Source organism: Geotrypetes seraphini, chromosome 14 (genome assembly GCF_902459505.1).
Source record: "Geotrypetes seraphini chromosome 14, aGeoSer1.1, whole genome shotgun sequence".
Lineage (NCBI taxonomy): Eukaryota > Metazoa > Chordata > Amphibia > Gymnophiona > Dermophiidae > Geotrypetes > Geotrypetes seraphini.
The window spans coordinates 71573996-71591898 of NC_047097.1; the positions used below are offsets into that span (position 1 = coordinate 71573996).

The 17903-nt window shown below is 44.4% G+C and overlaps 1 protein-coding gene across 4 annotated transcripts in view; it reads left to right on the forward strand.

Moving 5' to 3' along the window:
* CERS3 (ceramide synthase 3) overlaps positions 1 to 17903 on the forward strand; it is an 80847-nt gene that overhangs the window by 50887 nt on the left and 12057 nt on the right. For all 4 annotated transcript variants that reach the window (XM_033920224.1, XM_033920223.1, XM_033920225.1 and 1 more), the window contains 4 exons: positions 6370 to 6427; positions 12335 to 12385; positions 14763 to 14855; positions 15793 to 15921. In XM_033920224.1, coding sequence (XP_033776115.1) covers positions 6370 to 6427; positions 12335 to 12385; positions 14763 to 14855; positions 15793 to 15921 — 331 coding nt within the window. The remainder of the gene's footprint in view (positions 1 to 6369; positions 6428 to 12334; positions 12386 to 14762; positions 14856 to 15792; positions 15922 to 17903) is intronic.

A 17903-nucleotide genomic window follows, 5' to 3' on the forward strand; every position in this document is an offset into this window, starting at 1 on the left:
CAGTAAAAGATTTCATCAGGATCATCAATTCTTTTATGTTTAAGTTAATTACCTGACTGCCGGCTGCCGAATCCTCCTACTTTTCTGAAACACCTCCTCATGCTTGCTGTGCTCACTGCAGCTCCATCCTTAGCTTGGGTCTGAAAAAAAAATTGCTCAGTTCCTTGTCTCCTGCCTCCTCAGGTCACTCTCTTCTAGTTCAAGATGAGTCTCGCCAGTATCAGGGCCTTCGGAGTGCTGGGCGGATCACTAAGTGTCCTCCTGCTCGGGTTTGAAAAAAAATCGCTCGGTTCTTTGTCTCCTGCCTCCTCGGGTCACTCTCTTGTCCTCCTTTAGCATTCCCTTTATTCCATGAACATAAGAATTGCCGCTGCTGGGTCAGACCAGTGGTGCATCATGCCCAGCAGTCCACTCATGCGGTGGCCCTCTGGTCAAAGACCAGCACCCTAACTGAGACTAGCCCTACCTGCGTACGTTCTGGTTCAATAGGAACTTGTCTAACTTTGTCTTGAATCCCTGGAGGGTGTTTTCCCCTATGACAGACTCCAGAAGAGCGTTCCAGTTTTTTACCATTCTCTAGGTGAAGAAGAACTTCCTTTCGTTCGTACGGAATCTTTCCCCTTTCAACTTTAGAGTGCCCTCTCATTCTCTTTACCTTGGAGAGGGTGAACAACCTGCCCTTATCCACTAAGTCTATTCCCTTCAGTACCTTGAAAGTTTCCTTCGCGGATCGTTTCCCCTTAATAAATCGAAAGAACGGCTTGAAGTTTTTTTGCCTCCTTGGCTATTTTTTCTTCGTAGTCCCTTTTGGCCCCTCTTATCGCCTTATGGCACCTGCTTTGATGTTGCTTGTGCTTTTTCCAGTTTTGGTCCATTTTTGACCTTTTCCATTCTTTAAACAAAGTCTTCTTGTCTCTGATGCTTCTTTCACCGCTACAGTGAGCCACGCCGGTTCCTTGTTCTTTTTCCTCTTGGATCCCTTGTTGATACATTACATTACATTAGGGATTTCTATTCCGACATTACCTTGCAGTTCAAGGCGGATTACAAAAGAATTATCCAAGATGTATTACAACAAGAACTTACAAAAAAAAAAAAAATTTGGTCATTTTCAAAAAGAGTAAGAAATGGGTAAGGTTATTTGTTTGGGGTAGTTGGCTTTAGTGAGAGGTGGAGTTTGAGACTTGCGGTACTATTTCTTTTTTCAGAGTTTTCTTGAAGAGTATGGTCTTTATTTATTTTCTAAAAGTCTTGTAGTCGAGGGATGCCGTCAGTAGATTGGCGATTTGGTTGTCTAGTTTGGCTGCTTGAGTGGCCAGGAGGCCATCATATAATTTTTTCTGTTTGACCTCCTTAATTGGGGGGTATGAGAATGGGGTGTGAGTTTTCCTCTGTCTGGTTGTGGATGAGGCGGTTATTCAGGTAGTTTGGACTGTCTCCGTATAAAGTCTTAAATAGTAGGCAGTAGAATTTAAATTGTATTCTTGCTGGGATCGGAAGCCAGTGCGATTAGAGATATGCTTCTGTAATGTGATCATGTTTCTTTAATGAGATGAGTCTTAGTGCTGTGTTTTGGATAGTTTGTAGTTGTTTTGTTATGGTTGTAGGGCTTGGGAGGTAGAGGATATTACAGTAGTCAAGTAGGCCTAGTATTAAGGACTGAACTATGAGCTGGAATTGAGTTTTCTCGAAGAATTTCCGAATTTGTCTTAAGTTTCTCATGACTAAGAATGGCTTTTGTATTGTTTTATTGATTTGCGGTTGCATGGTGCAGCATCTGTCGATAGTTATTCCTAGCAGTTTTAGGGTGGTTTGTATGGGGTAGTTGATTGCATTGATTTCAATGTTGGTTATATGCGGTATATATAGATTTTGCGCCTGGTGACTGTGTCTTTAAAAAGGGACCACGCTTGCTCTAGCTTTTTTATAGTGCTTTTCTTCTTAATCTTCTTCCCCACTATGAGTCTCATCCCTTTGTAATTCCCTTTTCAGAAGTTCAGTGCAGTGGCTGTCGTTCTGGATTGTTGTTTCGCCCCCGTGTCCAGGTTGAAGTGGATCATATTGTGATCACTGCTTCCCAGCGTCCCTTCTACTTCTACATCTTGCACCGGTCCTCGTAGTCCATTTAGAATTAAGTCCAGAATTGCATTTCCTCTTGTATTTTCTTGACAAGTTGTTCCAGGAAGCAATCGCCCACAGCATCCAGGAACTTGGTCTCCCTACCGCAACCAGAGGTGCCTAAGTTCCAGTCTATCCCCAGATAATGGTGCTATAGAAATGATTATTAGTAGAAGAATTACGCATTGTCTATTTATATCCTCTGTTCCCAACTTTAGCTTAGTCCAGGGTGCCGCAAACCTTTTGAAGCTGCAGCACACTAAATGCATGGCTGTGGCTGTGGCTGGAGGGCATCCGGAAATGCGCTGATGTGATGTGATGCGATGCCACCATGCGCATATGTGACGTCCATGCATGTGCAGATGCCCTCCAGCCAAGGCCCTCAGCTTCCTATTACAGCCGGTGGGGTGTGCTGGAAAAGGAGAGGTGTGGAGAGGCACCGGCTGACTGCCTACAGGGCTTGCCTCTCACTGTAAGAGACACATCCTTGTGAGCAGTCAGCCGGTGACGGCACCTCTCCTCGCTGGTGTCTCGTGGCACACCTGGAATCTGCCGCAGCACACAGTTTGTGATTCACTGGCTTAGTCATTTCAGTGATAGTCGTGGGTTGTGCTGTGCTTCAAGGCTGCTTCCAGGGACCTGAATCTGGCTTCTGGATGTCATAAAGAAGCAGAAGACTGAGCTGACCATTTGAACACATAATCTTTCATATTCAATGTTCTCCCCAGCATCTTTTGGCTGGGCGCCCAGATGTCATCTCGGTGCGGTGGTTTTTGTTTTTTTTTTTCTTTGTTTGAAATAATTTTTATTAAGCAGAAAACATGAACAGACAGAGCAGGAATCAATACTTACAGCCACAGGCTGACACAGAGGCAAAAGATAAAAATGACCAGCAAGGAAAACAAGAGGTCATAGTCAAACAGGGCAAAGCCCAGGGAAGAGGAAAACAGAAAACAACAGTGAAAATCACTGTTCAAATTTTCCATTATAAAATGAAAGAAGAAACCCCCCCAACAAGACACACACACACACGCAGCTAGCCATGTAGATAAAGCGCCAATGGGCATCTCCCAAGCCCTGGTCTAGGAGCTCCCCCGCCTGCATCAGAGGGGAAGCTTTGGGTCGAGTACGGCTTACAAGATAACAGGTGTTGATAGATCAGCCCTATCACTGTCAGTAGCATTACAGCAATGGTCATCATTAATTTTTAACCTGGGGTCACTATGGATCCAAACAGGCTGAAGGAGAGCTGCAACACTACTGAGCAGCATGTGTTGATTAAATCCATCCTTTCCAGTTTCCCTTCATACTTTTCACTGACTGTGTCGAGGATGTGGGTATCCCCAAATGCAATCTTTTGAGAAATGCTTTATTTTTCATATATACAGATCTTCTCCCCCCCCCAAAATCCATTTCCCCCTTTTTGTCACAAGCTTGGGTAAAGAGGCAGAGAAAAATAGAATCATAATGGGGACCAACCAATGAGGTCTCCAAGAGCTGCCACTGGCCTTTGGGCCTTGTCTTGAAAATCACTGCATTAGAGGATGACATTCCCTGTAATAGGCACAGAAATAGACAGAAGCTTTAAGGAGGTAATTTCACAAAGTCAGTTTTATGCATATGTGGCTTCTTGTAAAATTGTGACTGACAGTATGGTCTATACAAACAGGAGTAGCATTTGGGTAGAGTGTACATGTATGTGTGTAGGTTATCAAATACGCTTCATGGGAATATTTTAAAATTATAGGTGCAGATGCTTACTTCTGCTCTGGGGCTGGTGTAAATGTTTGTCTATACCAGTGGTCTCAAACTAAAACTATTTGCAGGGCCACATTTTGGATTTGTAGGTACTTGGAGAAAAAATAGTTAATGTCTTATTAAAGAAATGACAATTTTGAATGAGGTAAAACTCTTTAGATTTATAAATCTTTCCTTTAACAGTTAAAGGAAAGATTTATAAACTAGACAAAACGTTCACTCCTTACATGGATCTACTAGCCTGCCAACTCTCATGCACCACACTAAAAGGATCCATAACTTGCATGCTCTGTTAGATAACACCAGGGAATTGGAACACAGCAAGACCCGAATTTGAAGATTTTATATACCAAAATTCACTAACGGCAACTTACAACCTAATCCTAGGAGACCTAAACCTCCATCTCAAAGACCAATCCTCCAAATAAGTAGAAAACCTACTGTCATTCCTCAGAGCCCTAACTTACAAGATTTTAGACCCACAAATCACACATGTGAAAGGGCACCAACTAGACATCGCAGCCTTCATGACCCAACAGCCCTTACTGCCAGAGATTCAAACATCAAATGGAAAGTGGTCTCAATCCCTCTGGTCAGACCACTACACATACTCCTTCAACCTGAACTGGGCCAAAGACAAAACCAAAGCAAAACCTACAATTCTCGTAAATACATCGACCCCTCCCCACAACCATGATAAAACAACTACAAACAATTCAAAGCACAGCGCTAAGACTTATCTATTCAATAGGAAACACGACCACATCATGGCGGCATACCTCAATTCACACTGGCTCCCAATACAAGCAAGAGTAAAATTCAAATTCTGCCTACTATTTAAAACCATAAGTGGAGATAGCCCAGCTTATCTAAACAACCACCTAATCCAAACTATCTCAACCAGACACAGGAGAACTCACAAACCGTTCACACATCCCCCAATCAGAGGCATCAAACGAAAAAAAAACCTGTACGATGGTCTTCTAGCCACACAAACAGCAAAACTAGACTACCAACTCTCCAACTTACTGATAATGACTCCAGACTACAAATTGTTCAGAAAAGAAATAAAAACCATCCTATTCAAGAAATCCTTGAAAACAAACTAACACCACTAGACTCATCCCAATTCTCTGAAGCAACTCGCTCCACTCTTCAATTCCTCTGAAAATGGCCAGATAACTTATTTTGTAATCCACCTTGAACCGCAAGGTATTGGCGGAATAGAAATCACTAATGTCATGTAATTTTTCCCTTTTTTCTGCTTTCTTCTCAAAATCTACATTTCCATGTCTTACCTTCCCTTCCTATCTCTCTTTCTTTCCCTCCCTATTTCCATAGTGTGACATCTCTCTCCTTCCCCTCCAGTGTAACATTTCTCTTTTCTTTCCTCTTTTCTGCCCCCTGCAGTCCATCTTCCTTCCCTTCCTCCTTTCTGGACCCTCCCAGTCCAACATTTCTCCCTCCTTTCCACCGGTCCAACATTTTTTTCTCTTTTCCTCCTGCATGCTTCTCTGATCCTCCTTCCCTCAACCAAACAACATGTCTCTCTCTCTCTCCCTCCATGAGTCCGTTTCACACTCTGCCGTCTCCCCCTTCCCCAGTGTAACATTTCTCCTTCCTTCCTTTCTGTCCTCCCCATCCATCTTGCCCTCTCCATGAGTTCAACACTTTCTGCCTCCTGCACGCTTTCTCTCTCTGTCCTTGCCTCTTCCCTCAGTATCATCCCTCCTTCGCACCCCCCAATCCAACATGCTCTCTCCCCATGCACCATCTCACCCTCCCCTCCAGTGTGTAGCACCTTTCCCACCCTTTCTGCCAGTACCTCTTCTCCCTTCCTTCTTCCCCTTGTCCAGCAGTACCCCTTCTCCCTTCCTTCTTCCCCTTTTCCAGCAGTACCCCTTCCTTCCTTCTTCCCCTCCTCCCCTTGTCCAGCAGTACCTGGTACACACTGGGCAGGAAGAGAAGCTCTGGCGTCGGCATCAGCTGACTAGCAACTTCCTGCAGCCACATCGTATGCTGGGACTTCTGCCTTTGCATATCTGCTGGATACGCGAAGACAGGAGTCCCGGCATACGATGCGGCTGCAGGAAGTTGCTAGTCAGCTGATGCCGGAGCTTCTCTTCCTGCTCAGTGTGCAAGTGTCAGCTGACTTGCAACTGCCTGCTGCCGTCGTGTATGCCGAGACTCCTGCCTTCGCGTATCCAGCAGATACACAAAGGCAGGAGTCCCGGCATACACGACGGCAGCAGGCAGTTGCCCAGATTGCAGGATATGGTTGCCCAGTTGCAGTTGCCCAGATTGTGAGTTTGGGTACTAGACCATGGACCGCGAGTTTGAGACAGCTGGTCTATACTTTAGCCACATATGTACAAATGCACAATAACCTTCAGCATATGAAGTGAGACCCCACTGACCAGTAGGAAAGCTGCAATCTGCTCTGAGTACACAAGGGCTAACTCTGAATTACCCTCTGGTCCTTATGTCTTGCAGTTGGCGGTTCACCTTCTACCTCTTGGCACTTATCGGTGGAGTGGCAGTCCTCTATGATGTAAGTTGCTTATATAAGTGAAGAAGTTTTCTGGGAAAAGAAGTGTCTTGGCCTGGCCAGCTTCCCCCTGTGCGAAGCCTCCTTTTTTCACCTTGCCTTGGTGGAGTAGCCAGAAAGCAAAGTGTAAACTAGCTGCTGTTGTAAATGTATACAAGCATTGATATGTATATGGGGTTACAGCATCCACTGATACACTCTCAGCCTTGACCGCTGATGGATCTTTGCACAGCTGTGAGCTGAGAGCTCAGATAGAAATAAAAACTAGATTGGGAAGATGACAGAAAAGGCTTTTATGGAGGCATTGAAAAATGCACATGGCAGGGCACTTGTTTTTAAGGCCCTTACTTGTTCCTGGTTTCTTGTACCAGCTGGAGCTGGGAGACTGCTGCAGGCTTTAGGATGCTCATTCATCACTGGTCTGGGATGAAATAGCCGGCTAGTGGTCCTCAGTGGCTGCAGCAGCCTGATAGGAAAACAGAGCAAAAAACACATGGAATCAGTATTTTTAAAATAAATCTTTTTATTCAACAGAGCAGGAACAAGCAACAAACAAGATTACATAAGAATTAAAACAGGTTCTCAGATTAAGTATGGATAACTATACCAAATAACAAAACAATCCAGTTTTAGAACCAATAATAATCTCTCCCTCCCACTTTGTATCTAGTTAGGATTTTAACCCCTCTCTGGTTTCTAAATCGCATGAGCTGGGTCAGAAATGAGCCAAGGCTTTCAGCAGTCAGTGAGTTATTAGCTCGCACTGGCTCTAGTTCAGGGTTGGTTCACAGGTTTTCTAGTGGGGGGGGGGACCCAGTCTGTCTTGTCTGTGGTCTTGGGGACTGAGCCCTAAAGCAGAATGTTCTTGGGCCCCCTAACCATGAGTTTTAGTACATGGGAGTTTTAGTACATAAGTATTTGTGCTGGTTGCACTGAGGTAGGTGGCTTGATGAGATCCACCTTGTTTTCATATTCCTATTGGCACTACTTTTCTTTAGTTGCATTTTGTGTAATGACAGAGCAGACTTGGCTTGGTCTGGGTGTTCCCCATGCCCTCCTCTGTCTTTCTCCTTTTGTAGTGTTAGTGTAGTGTTATCAACTGTTTTGGTATAAACTGAGGAGCACAGAGCAGGGACAGAGGCGACAGAGCTGAAAAAAGTAGATGACACAACTTGCAATTAGAAGTGAATAACCCACTGTTCAAGACTCTATACCTTTCTACAAGAAAAAAGATTAGTGTAACCAGGGTTAAAAGTTACCTGAGTGAGAAAAACAGGGTTTAAAGAAGATTTTAAAGGGTTTTTAAAGCAAAGAAAATCAGGAATGTAAGACCTGTGGGTTTTTTCCTATTTTGAGAAGTTTGGTTTGTGTATCTTTTGTATTGGTGCAGTTTTGGTATTATGTTGCTGATTTCCTGCACAGGTTTGTTGTCCTAGTGCAGAGATCAGCATCAGCTGCTTAAACATTTTAACTGTCAGATTTGATAGTTGGGAGGGTGACTTGGATCTGTGTGCAGGTAGTTTGGTTTATCCCAGGACAAGAAGGCAGCATATTCTCACATGTGGGTGAGATCATCCTCGGAGCCTGGATGCGGACAGCTTAGCAAGCAGATTTGCTTGTAGAACTTCAGAAAGTTCACGAATGCTGCACCGTGCATGCGCCCAGCGTAGGGCGGGTCTCTTCTCAGTTTTCTGCAGAGCCGAGAACTCTATTTTGACACTCTGCTCTAGACTCAGTTCTACTTTGTGCCTTCTCTCACCGCGGCTCGTGTTTTATTTCTTTTCAGGGTCGCTGTGTATTTCTTGCGCGACCTCAGCAGGCAGGTTTCGACTTAGCTGCGGCTATCTTTCCGTTTATGTCATGGCCAGTCACAGGCTTCAAGAAGTGTAGCTGTTGCCAGTGCGCGATCTCTCTCGCTGACCCACATTGGTGGTGTATTCAGTGTTTTGGACCTGACCATCGTCCGAAGTCGTGTGTTCACTGCGCTACCCTTCAACCTCGTGCCCGCAAAAGTCGTCGAGTTCAGGTGGAAAAACTCTTCAGAGGTATGACTCTACTTGCCCCAGTCTCGACCTCGAATCCAGTCAAGCTTACAGGAGTTCCGCCTTCTGCCTCGACCTCAGCTTCAACTTTAATCAAGCCATCCTTGTTCAAATCTGCTAAGTCTTCTCCTGACAAGACGCTTGCCTCACTGCCTCCCTCAGGTCAGGTGCCAGCAGTAGTTATCAAGATACCCAAGAAACATGTCTCCAAGTCGAAGGGTCATTCTTCCTCCTCTTCCCCGGAGACTATAGCCACACCAAATGTACCAGATCTTCAAGTCTTAGTGTCACATTTGGGGGCTATGATCTAGACCAGGGGTATCCAACCTTTTGGCTTCCATTGGCCGAAAAAAATGTTTCTCGGGCCGTGCAAACACTGCAGCAAGACAGAGGAGGGAGCTGGCAAGACAGTAAACACCCAGTGGCAACAGAGGAAAATACTGAATCGCCCTCGACCGGGGCCGCACAAAATACTTCACTGGGCCGTAGGTTGGACACCCCTGATCTAGACCATCTTGGATCATCAGTTTGGTAATATGCTTGCCAAACATGCTCCTACCTCGACTCTGCTTCCTGCAGTCCAGCCTGAGCACTTAGCAGTATCAGAAGGTGTCGAGTCCTTGGCTGTACCTCGAGCTGATCCTCCTCACTTTATGCAAGGAGTCGAGTCCTTGGGAGTGCCTCAAGAGGACTCTTCACACTCTATGCAAGGGATCGAGTCTTTGCGAGTGTCTCATCTGGAGCATAAGTACACTACTCAAGGAGTCAAGTCCTTATCAGTGCCTCGAGATACCTAGACACTAAGCGTTCAATCCCTTTTGGTGTCTTGATCTCAATCTCCAGCTTCTAGCCCTCCCTCCTCGTATAAGGCGTCGCCTTATACGAGGAGGGCAAAGACTCCTCAACTTTCTCAAGATCTGCCTGGTTCGAGGTACGGTTCTCCACATCAATCGAGGCATTCATCGAGGCAGAGATCCTCTTCTCGAGACAAGACTCATCTCTCCAGGCCTCGAGACTCTTTGAGGCTTCCACCTCCAGATACCGCTGCTTCTTCTCCTGCAAAAGATTCTCTCAGTGAGTCATCTATACCTGCATATTCAGGCCTCAGATATCAGTATTCCAGAGAAGCTGCACCCTCATTCTCTGCCTTGCGAGGCACCTCGAGGCCACTGTCTTCTCCTCAAGGTCAACCATCCTTGGTGCAGATATTTTTTTCTTCTTTCCTACGTCAAATGAGTAAGGAACTCAATATTACTTAGAATTCTTATTCCAAATGCTCTCAGGAGTATTTAAAAGAAATGGGTATGTCTCGTCCTCCTGCGGAGTCTCAAATTACCCATTAGACTTCTTTCTCAAACCTTCAAGAGAAACCTAGAGACACCTTATTCCATTCCTGCTGTCCCAGGAAAGCTGCAGTCTCGTTACAGGATGGTCCACTGCAAGGGCTTTGAGAAATTTCAGTTATCCCATCAGTCCCTTCTTGTGGAGTCCTCTCTGAGAAAGACCAATCCTGCCAAAGTTTATGCCACTGTCCCTCCTGAGAGGGCATAAGAACATAAGAATTGCCGCTGCTGGGTCAGACCAGTGGTCCATCGTACCCAGCAGTCTGCTCACACGGCGGCCCTTGGTCAAAGACCAGCGCCCTAACTGATCCTAGCCCTACCTGCGTACGTTCTGGCTCAGCAGGAACTTGTCTAACTTTATCTTGAATCCATGGAGGGTGTTTTTCCCTATGACAGACTCCGGAAGACCGTTCCAGTTTTCTACCACTCTCTGGGTGAAGAAGAACTTCCTTATGTTCGTACGGAATCTATCCCCTTTCAATTTTAGAGAGTGCCTTTTCATTCTCCCTACCTTGGACAAATTTGGCCGCCGGTTGTATCAAAATTCTCTTATGGCAACTAGAGTTTTGAATTACAACTTTGTTTTCATTTCTTTTCTTTTTTTTTTTTTCCAATTCTTTATTCAGTGAGTGTCAAACAATTATAATACTATTATATTAAAGATACACTTTCACAAGAAAGATACAAAAACTTTTAAACGGGATGCCGATCTTTTGATCTGAAGAGGCGTTTCGGTGTCCCGTTTAAAAGTTTGATCGGATTGTTTTACACCCTGAGGGAGCAGACTCGTGAAACGCTGGCCACCGTCGGTGTACCGATCAACTGAAGATAAGTTGAAAGCTTTTCTTCTATCAACTTGCATAGACAGCCCTGCTAAAGTTTTTATACTTGGGAGTGAAATGGAGGTTTTTTGCCAGTGAGGTCATCACCCAACCACCTTAATCCACCTTTGTGGCGGTGGGAGGGCTTCTGTCTGAGGCTTTTCCTCCATTTTTTTGAAACACATCCCTTTAAACTAAAGCAGCACTGTCTACATTATATATGACATTTTTGTATCTTTCTTGTGAAAGTGTATCTTTAATATCATTGATTTTTCACATATCCGAGTTCTTTCTGCTGAAACAATTATAATACATCACTTGAAAAATCTTCAGTATCATACACCAAGAAAGATTTAACCCCCACCCCCTCCCAGATTCATATATAACTAAAATATACTACCTGAAAATAATATCTTATGACGTTCATATATATATATATTCTTAATGAAAAAAACAATTTAATTTCTTATTTCAAGCATTTGGTTGACACACTGCCTGAATATTTCAAATATATTCCTCAACATCATCTTCCAGGATTTAAGCAGACGATCACCACTTTGACTCAACTCCGCATGCATCTCCTTCAATCTTCCTGTTTTTCCCATTTGAGCTTTCCTCGAGGATCGCTGCCTTCTCAGTAACGATGCGCAGGCTTGCCTGGCTCCGCACTATAGAGTTTTGTGATTATATATAGGAAATTTTGGGGAAGGAAATAGTATAGGGAACATCAATTATCTGTTTTTTTCCTAGTTTAGAAAGTATTTTAGGCAACTATGGGGTTATTAGATTTAGGATAGGGTTTTTCTTATTGATTTGGTTTTAGTTAGAGTAGTAGGTTGGTTCCAGGGAGAGAGAGATCTACTAGCAACAGTGTGCCAACGTGGTTCCCCTACTCCGAAAGGACAGAAAGCTTCCAATACACTAACCTGAGGGGAAAAAAGGAGAATTTGGAGAAGCTGGAGACTGTAAGATACATTATTTAAAGCAAGCGTTCTTAAACCCATCAGTTAGTTTTCCCTGGACAAAGGATTTAAAAGAATAAATAATACTGGGAGCATTTCTGGATAGACCTGACTCCCCAGGTTCGCAGCAGATTACTGAATTTGTGAAGGGGGCCACAAGCTACATGGTGGACTTTTGACTTTATTGAGGCGGGGGAAGGGGGGTGGAGGGGGTTTGGTTTGTGCACATGTAAGAGTACTTGGTTTGCTTTGTTGTGTGATTTTTCTTTGCACTTTATTGAAAATCTTAATAAATATATTCAAACATAAGAAATCCTGCATGGTGAAACACAATTAATGGATCAAAGAAGATTTTATTGGGACATTTAAAGAATGGAGCAGAAGTGAAGCTAAATTTTATTGTCTAGACTTGTTATACTGCATTTGTTTATTAAATTTTATTTCTATTTTCAATTTAGAGTCCTTAGTGCTTCTTTATATCTATTTTGTTAATGGTTTAATTAACATTTTTATTTCCAGGTTACATTACATTTTGTTATTACATATATTATTTTTTTTTATGTAATTCACTCCTCCTGGGGAAAGGTATCAATTTAACCCTCGGTGTTCACGACTACAAAATAAATCTTATTTCAAGAGGGATACCTTTTACCTCAGTCTGAGAAGGAGGGGGGTTACATTAGGTAAGAACCTAATATTCCATATGTTCCCGAAATATAACCTGTCATCCTTTTTTTCACAGAAACCGTGGTCTTATAAGATCAAACATGTGTGGGACGGTTACCCGAAACAGGTGAGTTTCAGCTAAGCAGCCCAGATTGAAAGAAGATCACACTCCTTCTGGTCATAAAGAGCAATATATCGAGAACATAAGCAACAACTAAATGTCTCCTGAATCTACACTAATTAATTAGGATTAGGGCTGTGCATCAATTAAAATTTTTAATTGTGTAATTAATTGCATTACGCAAATGTAAAAGAGTTGAAAGAAATTTAGCATGGACAGCTCTGGTGATTTTTATTTTTATAACAATCTTCTCTTCCTTTTCCCTCTGCTCCATTGGCACCAACTCCTTCCTTCTCTCCCCTCCATGGACACCATCTCCTCCCATCTTCCTTTTCTCTCCTTCCCTTCTCACCAACTCCTCCCTTCTTTCTCCCCTTTGCTTTGCTTCCCCTTCTCAGGAACCCGTTCTCCACTTCTCTTTCCTCTTCTTGCTCACCTCAGGACAAATCTGATACAGTTTACTATCTCCAGAGAATGCCCCTTGCCTTGCTTCTCCTCATTCCTCCATGGGAATCTGTTCTCTTCCCTCTCCTCCTTCACCTCAGGATAAATCTTACATAGTTTGTCTCTAGAGAATACCGCCTCCTCCCATCTCTTGCTCCTACTGGCTGAAATGAGATCTCCAGTATACCTACTTACTGCTCTTTTTGTAAATTGCTAGAAACCTTCTTTGAGAAATGGACCTTGCTCAGCACATGATGCCTTATAATGCCGTCTTTAATTTCTAGGTTATTTTGTCTTTATTCACTCTTTGTTTTTACTTTACTCTTTTCTAAGGTTTTATTTTTTGTAATTTTTTTTGTAAACCAATTTGAAACCAGTTGGAGATGTAGTGATATATAAGACACTATTAGCACTGCTTGCTTCATTTGGGAAACTGGTCACTCAGGGCCAAATTCTATAAACGGTGTCCTGATTGTAGGTGGCTTTAGGCGTCCTACCGCTTCCTAACCAGCCAATCGGGACACACATTTTCTAAAAAAAAAGCTACACGAGGCAGGCCGCCTACATTGTAGGCATTTGTCGCAGATGAGGGATATGCGTAGGGATGCTTAAGCTTGCCCAAGGCTGGGCGTGGGTGTGGTTTTGCCCAGAAGTGGCCTTAGGTGGGCCTAAGCGGCCCTAGGTGTCTCCGTAGGGCTGCAATATGCACCTGAAATGTAGGCCACTGAAATGCTGGCCTAAATTTCAATTAGATGCGTCCGCTAAACTGATCACAGTAAGGAAATCTCCCTGCTGCGATCAGCTGAGTGGCCGCAGCAGAGAACCCCAAGCCCCACCGCAAGTCAGCAGGGCCACAAACTGAGAAACAATCCCTGGCAAGAGGGATGCCCACTCCTTCCTGCCGGCACCTTCCCCCCCAAACATCCCCAGCAGGAAGGATGCTCACTCCTTCCTGCTGGCACCCCCTCCCGAACTCCTATCGCCCAATAAAGTAAAGCCCACCTGGACCGTCCCCCCCCCCCCCCCCGGTACCTTTAACAAGAAGGCTGGCCGGAGGGATCTGGCCAATCGGAGTCTATGGGAGAGTCCTTAGGCGCCTGGGCCAATCAGGGCCTTGGGCCCCTCGCTGGTGCACTGGGAAGGGGCAGGCCTGCCATTTTGAAGAGGCGGTCCTGCAGGCCAGAGGGAATAGGCATTCCTCTGGCCGGCCTTTCTGTTAAAGATACAGGGGAGGGAGGTCTGGGTGGACTTTTGAGGGGGGATTGGAGGAGTGCCAGTAGGAGGGAGTGGGCATCCCTCCTGCCAGGGATTATTAGGGGTTTGCAGCAGGATGGATTGGGCAACTCTCCTGCCGCGGACAGTGTAGGGGGTTCGTGGGTGGCGGCTGACTTGCGGTGGGGTTCAGTGGTTCCCTGCTTATCCTGCTCAGCTGATCGCAGCAGGGAGACTCCCTTGCCGCAATCAGCTCAGCAGCAACGCAATTCTTTAAATGGTGTCTGAGATATGGACACCAGTTAGAGAATTGAGGTGGTTAAATGTCTGTCTGTTAGGACAAATGCAGTTCTGTATAGGACGCCCATGTGTGATTCTCAAAAGCCGCTTAGGAGGCTCCTGAGACAGGGTGTCTTATATAGAGTCAGGCCCTCAATGTACATAGTCCCAAGAGCAAAGTTTTGCCTACAGTTCTGTGTGCATTCAAATGGACTAACACAACAACCTCACAACTGTTTACTTGCTGTAGATTTTTTTTTAACTGTTATCCCCGCCCCCCAGTAATTTGCATACATACTGTCCCAGTACTGTATCAGGGATCCCAGCAGTGTTTTAATTTTTGGTCTGTTGGATTTATAGCAGCTCAGGAGTGACCTTTTGGAAATGTCTGGGATTGCACTATACTGGTCTGTATTGCTGAGCTGATATATCTGTTCCTTCCTTGCAGTCTGTGCTGACGTCGCAGTATTGGTATTATGTGTTGGAGCTCAGCTTCTATTGGTCCCTGTTGTTCAGTGTCGCCTCTGATGTCAGGAGAAAGGTAAGTGTTGTATGCCTCTCTGTAGTGCATATTTATGGGTAGGTATTTTCATAAATTGAAGTAGGTAAATAAATCTAGCAGTCCGATGGTGGATCATCCTGTGTAATTGGCACAGTTGGCATCCTGTTGTAAAAACTTTCACCGCAAACAACAAAGGGGAGAACCAACAAGGGTCTGCAGTCAAGAGTACGAAGGCAAAACCAAAACAAAGAAAACTGCAGACGAGAGTACAATGATGCAGGCAAAGTTTATTATAACAATAGATAAAATGCGGTTAAAAACAACACCTAAAAACAAACTTTCACCATCACATTGTGCTGCAGTAGGGCTCAGGGAGGCTGATGAGGCTAGGCTGCACTGTGAAAGGTGAGGAAGGGGAACAGATGCCTCCTTGCTGGGGCAGAAGGGGCTTGAGCCTTGGGGGGAGGGGAACAGGGAGTAGAATACTGAAAGTGTCCAATGACTTGGGAAAAGTTTAGCATTTTCACAGATAACCAGTGTGTTGCCAAAAACTTGTGCCTTCCTTATCAACCACATGTGCGGCAGGTTGGGGAGAATTCAGGTACTTGAAATCTCCATACCTAGTCCCTACTTCTGTTACCAGCCCCAACTGGAAACATTACAGGCCTCTGGCCCATTCCTTTCCTCCCTGGCGGTCAGCACCATTGTGTCTATTTCCTTTGCATCATTGTTAATAACAAAGAAATGAGATAGAGGGTTATTTTCTTTGTTCATTGGGTTATGTGTGTGACCATTTGCTGTCAGGTTTGTCACAACAGAAGAAGGTTTGAAAACCACAGATATAGAAAATACTTTTGTGCATGTGTATGTGATTTGCCAGGGTGGGACTTCATACTGTCTTCCCCACATAGCCGAGGTATTCTCAAAAACAAATTCTCTCTGTAGCTGTCATTTTGCTCTTACAATCTCTCCTCAGGATTTTAAGATCCAGCTTGTCCACCATTTTTCCACCGTCTTCCTGCTCGTCTTCTCCTGGTGTGTAAACTATGTTCGTGTGGGGACCCTCACGCTCCTTGTTCACGATGCCTCTGATTTTTTGCTCGAGGTAAGCACTGTGTGTGTGTGTGTGTGTATGTGAAGGGGGAGAAACACTATACCTCTCTTCCCATCTTTTCACTGGATGGTGGAAAGTCCCCTCCAAGATGTTATCTCCATGCCTTTTCTATACGCAGAGAGGGTAACAGCTGCAGCTCACTTCCCTCCTTCCTTCCCTGGGATTTAGCTCTTTGCTTCCATCAGGCCAACGGTATGAGCATATAGTGCTGAGCCATAGGGTCTGCCCCAGTAATGCAGAAGCATTGCCAGAGATTGTGGTGAGAGCAGATAATGTTTTAAGAAAGGTTTGGACAAATTCCAGGAGAAAAAGTCCATAGTCTGTTATTGAGAAAGACATGGGGGAAGCAACTGGAATGTTGCTACTCTTTGGGGTTCCGGAATCTTGCTATTCTTTGAGAATCTTGATACTCTTTGGGGTTCTGGAATGTTGCTACTCTTTGGGTTTTGGCCAGGTACTAGGGACCTGGATTGGCCACCGTGAGAACAGGCTACTGGGCTTGATAGACCTTTGTCTGCCCCAGTAAGGCTATTCTTATGTTCTTATGTACCCAGCAAAGTTTGCTTCACTGCAGTGGGTTGTTTTTCTTAGTCTTCTTCCTATGTCCCCTCCCCCCCTAGATTTGATGATTTGCTTCTGTATTGTATTGCTTTTGGAAGAGTCTCCTCTATATTGGCAGTGTTTTTCTTATACTTTGTGTTTCTCTATCTGATATCTGCACAGGTGCTCTGAGGATCAGCACTGTGACATCCTGCATTTTATTGTGTTTTGGAGAGGGAGATGAGGCCTGCTCATAGACTTTAAGCACAAATCTCTTTGCAATAAAGTAAAACTGAGACTGGAAAAGGGGAATCTTAGTGTAACATAGTAGATGACGGCAGATAAAGACCCGAATGGTCCATCCAGTCTGCCCAACCTGATTCAATTTAAATTTTTTTTTTTTTTTTCTTCTTAGCTATTTCTGGGCAAGAATCCAAAGCTTTACCCGGTACTATGCTTGGGTTCCAACTGCCGAAATCTCTGTTAAGACTTACTCCAGCCCATCTACACCCTCCCAGCCATTGAAGCTCTCCCCTGCCCATCCTCCACCAAACGGCCAGACACAGACCAAGCAAGTCTGCCCAGTAACTGGCCTTAGTTCAATATTTAATATTATTTCCTGAGTCTAAATCTTCTGTGTTCATCCCACGCTTCTTTGAACTCAGTCACAGTTTTACTCTCCACCACCTCTCTCGGGAGCGCATTCCAGGCATCCACTACCCTCTCCGTAAAGTAGAATTTCCTAACATTGCCCCTGAATCTACCACCCCTCAACCTCAAATTATGTCCCCTGGTTTTACCATTTTCCTTTCTCTGGAAAAGATTTTGTTCTACGTTAATACCCTTCAAGTATTTGAACGTCTGAATCATATCTCCCCTGTCTCTCCTTTCCTCTAGGGTTGTTTTAACCCAGTTGCCTTCAAATGACTGCAGCACTGTCATTATCATGCTTCTTCTCCTTTCCGGAGACAGTTAAGTGGTCTCAGCAGCTATTGTTCTTTAGGGAGATGCAGTCCATTTTGGTGCGGATCTTCATCTGTCAGACAAGCGTATCCAAGACACAGGAATGGATGCAGGCAAACTTAATTGAAAACTAAGGATCAGATCCCTAATCTCATACTTATTATAATATAACTGTCTCATCCCAGTGGTCGACTTGATCTTCAAACATATCTCCTTCTTGGAATACTCTTCCAAGAAGATAAGTTTATACCGCTTTTTCTGTGTGGTTAGACAATCAAAGTGGTTTACATATTTTAGTCAGGTACTTATTTTATACATGGGGCAATAAAGTGACTTGCCCAGAGTGGGAATCAAACTCGCAACCTCAGGATGATGAGGCAGCTGCTCTAACCACTAGGTCTGTATGTGTGTGCTATAATAAGTGTGTAATATGAAATGTTGGTATCATTAAGATCAAGAGGCCTGATTGA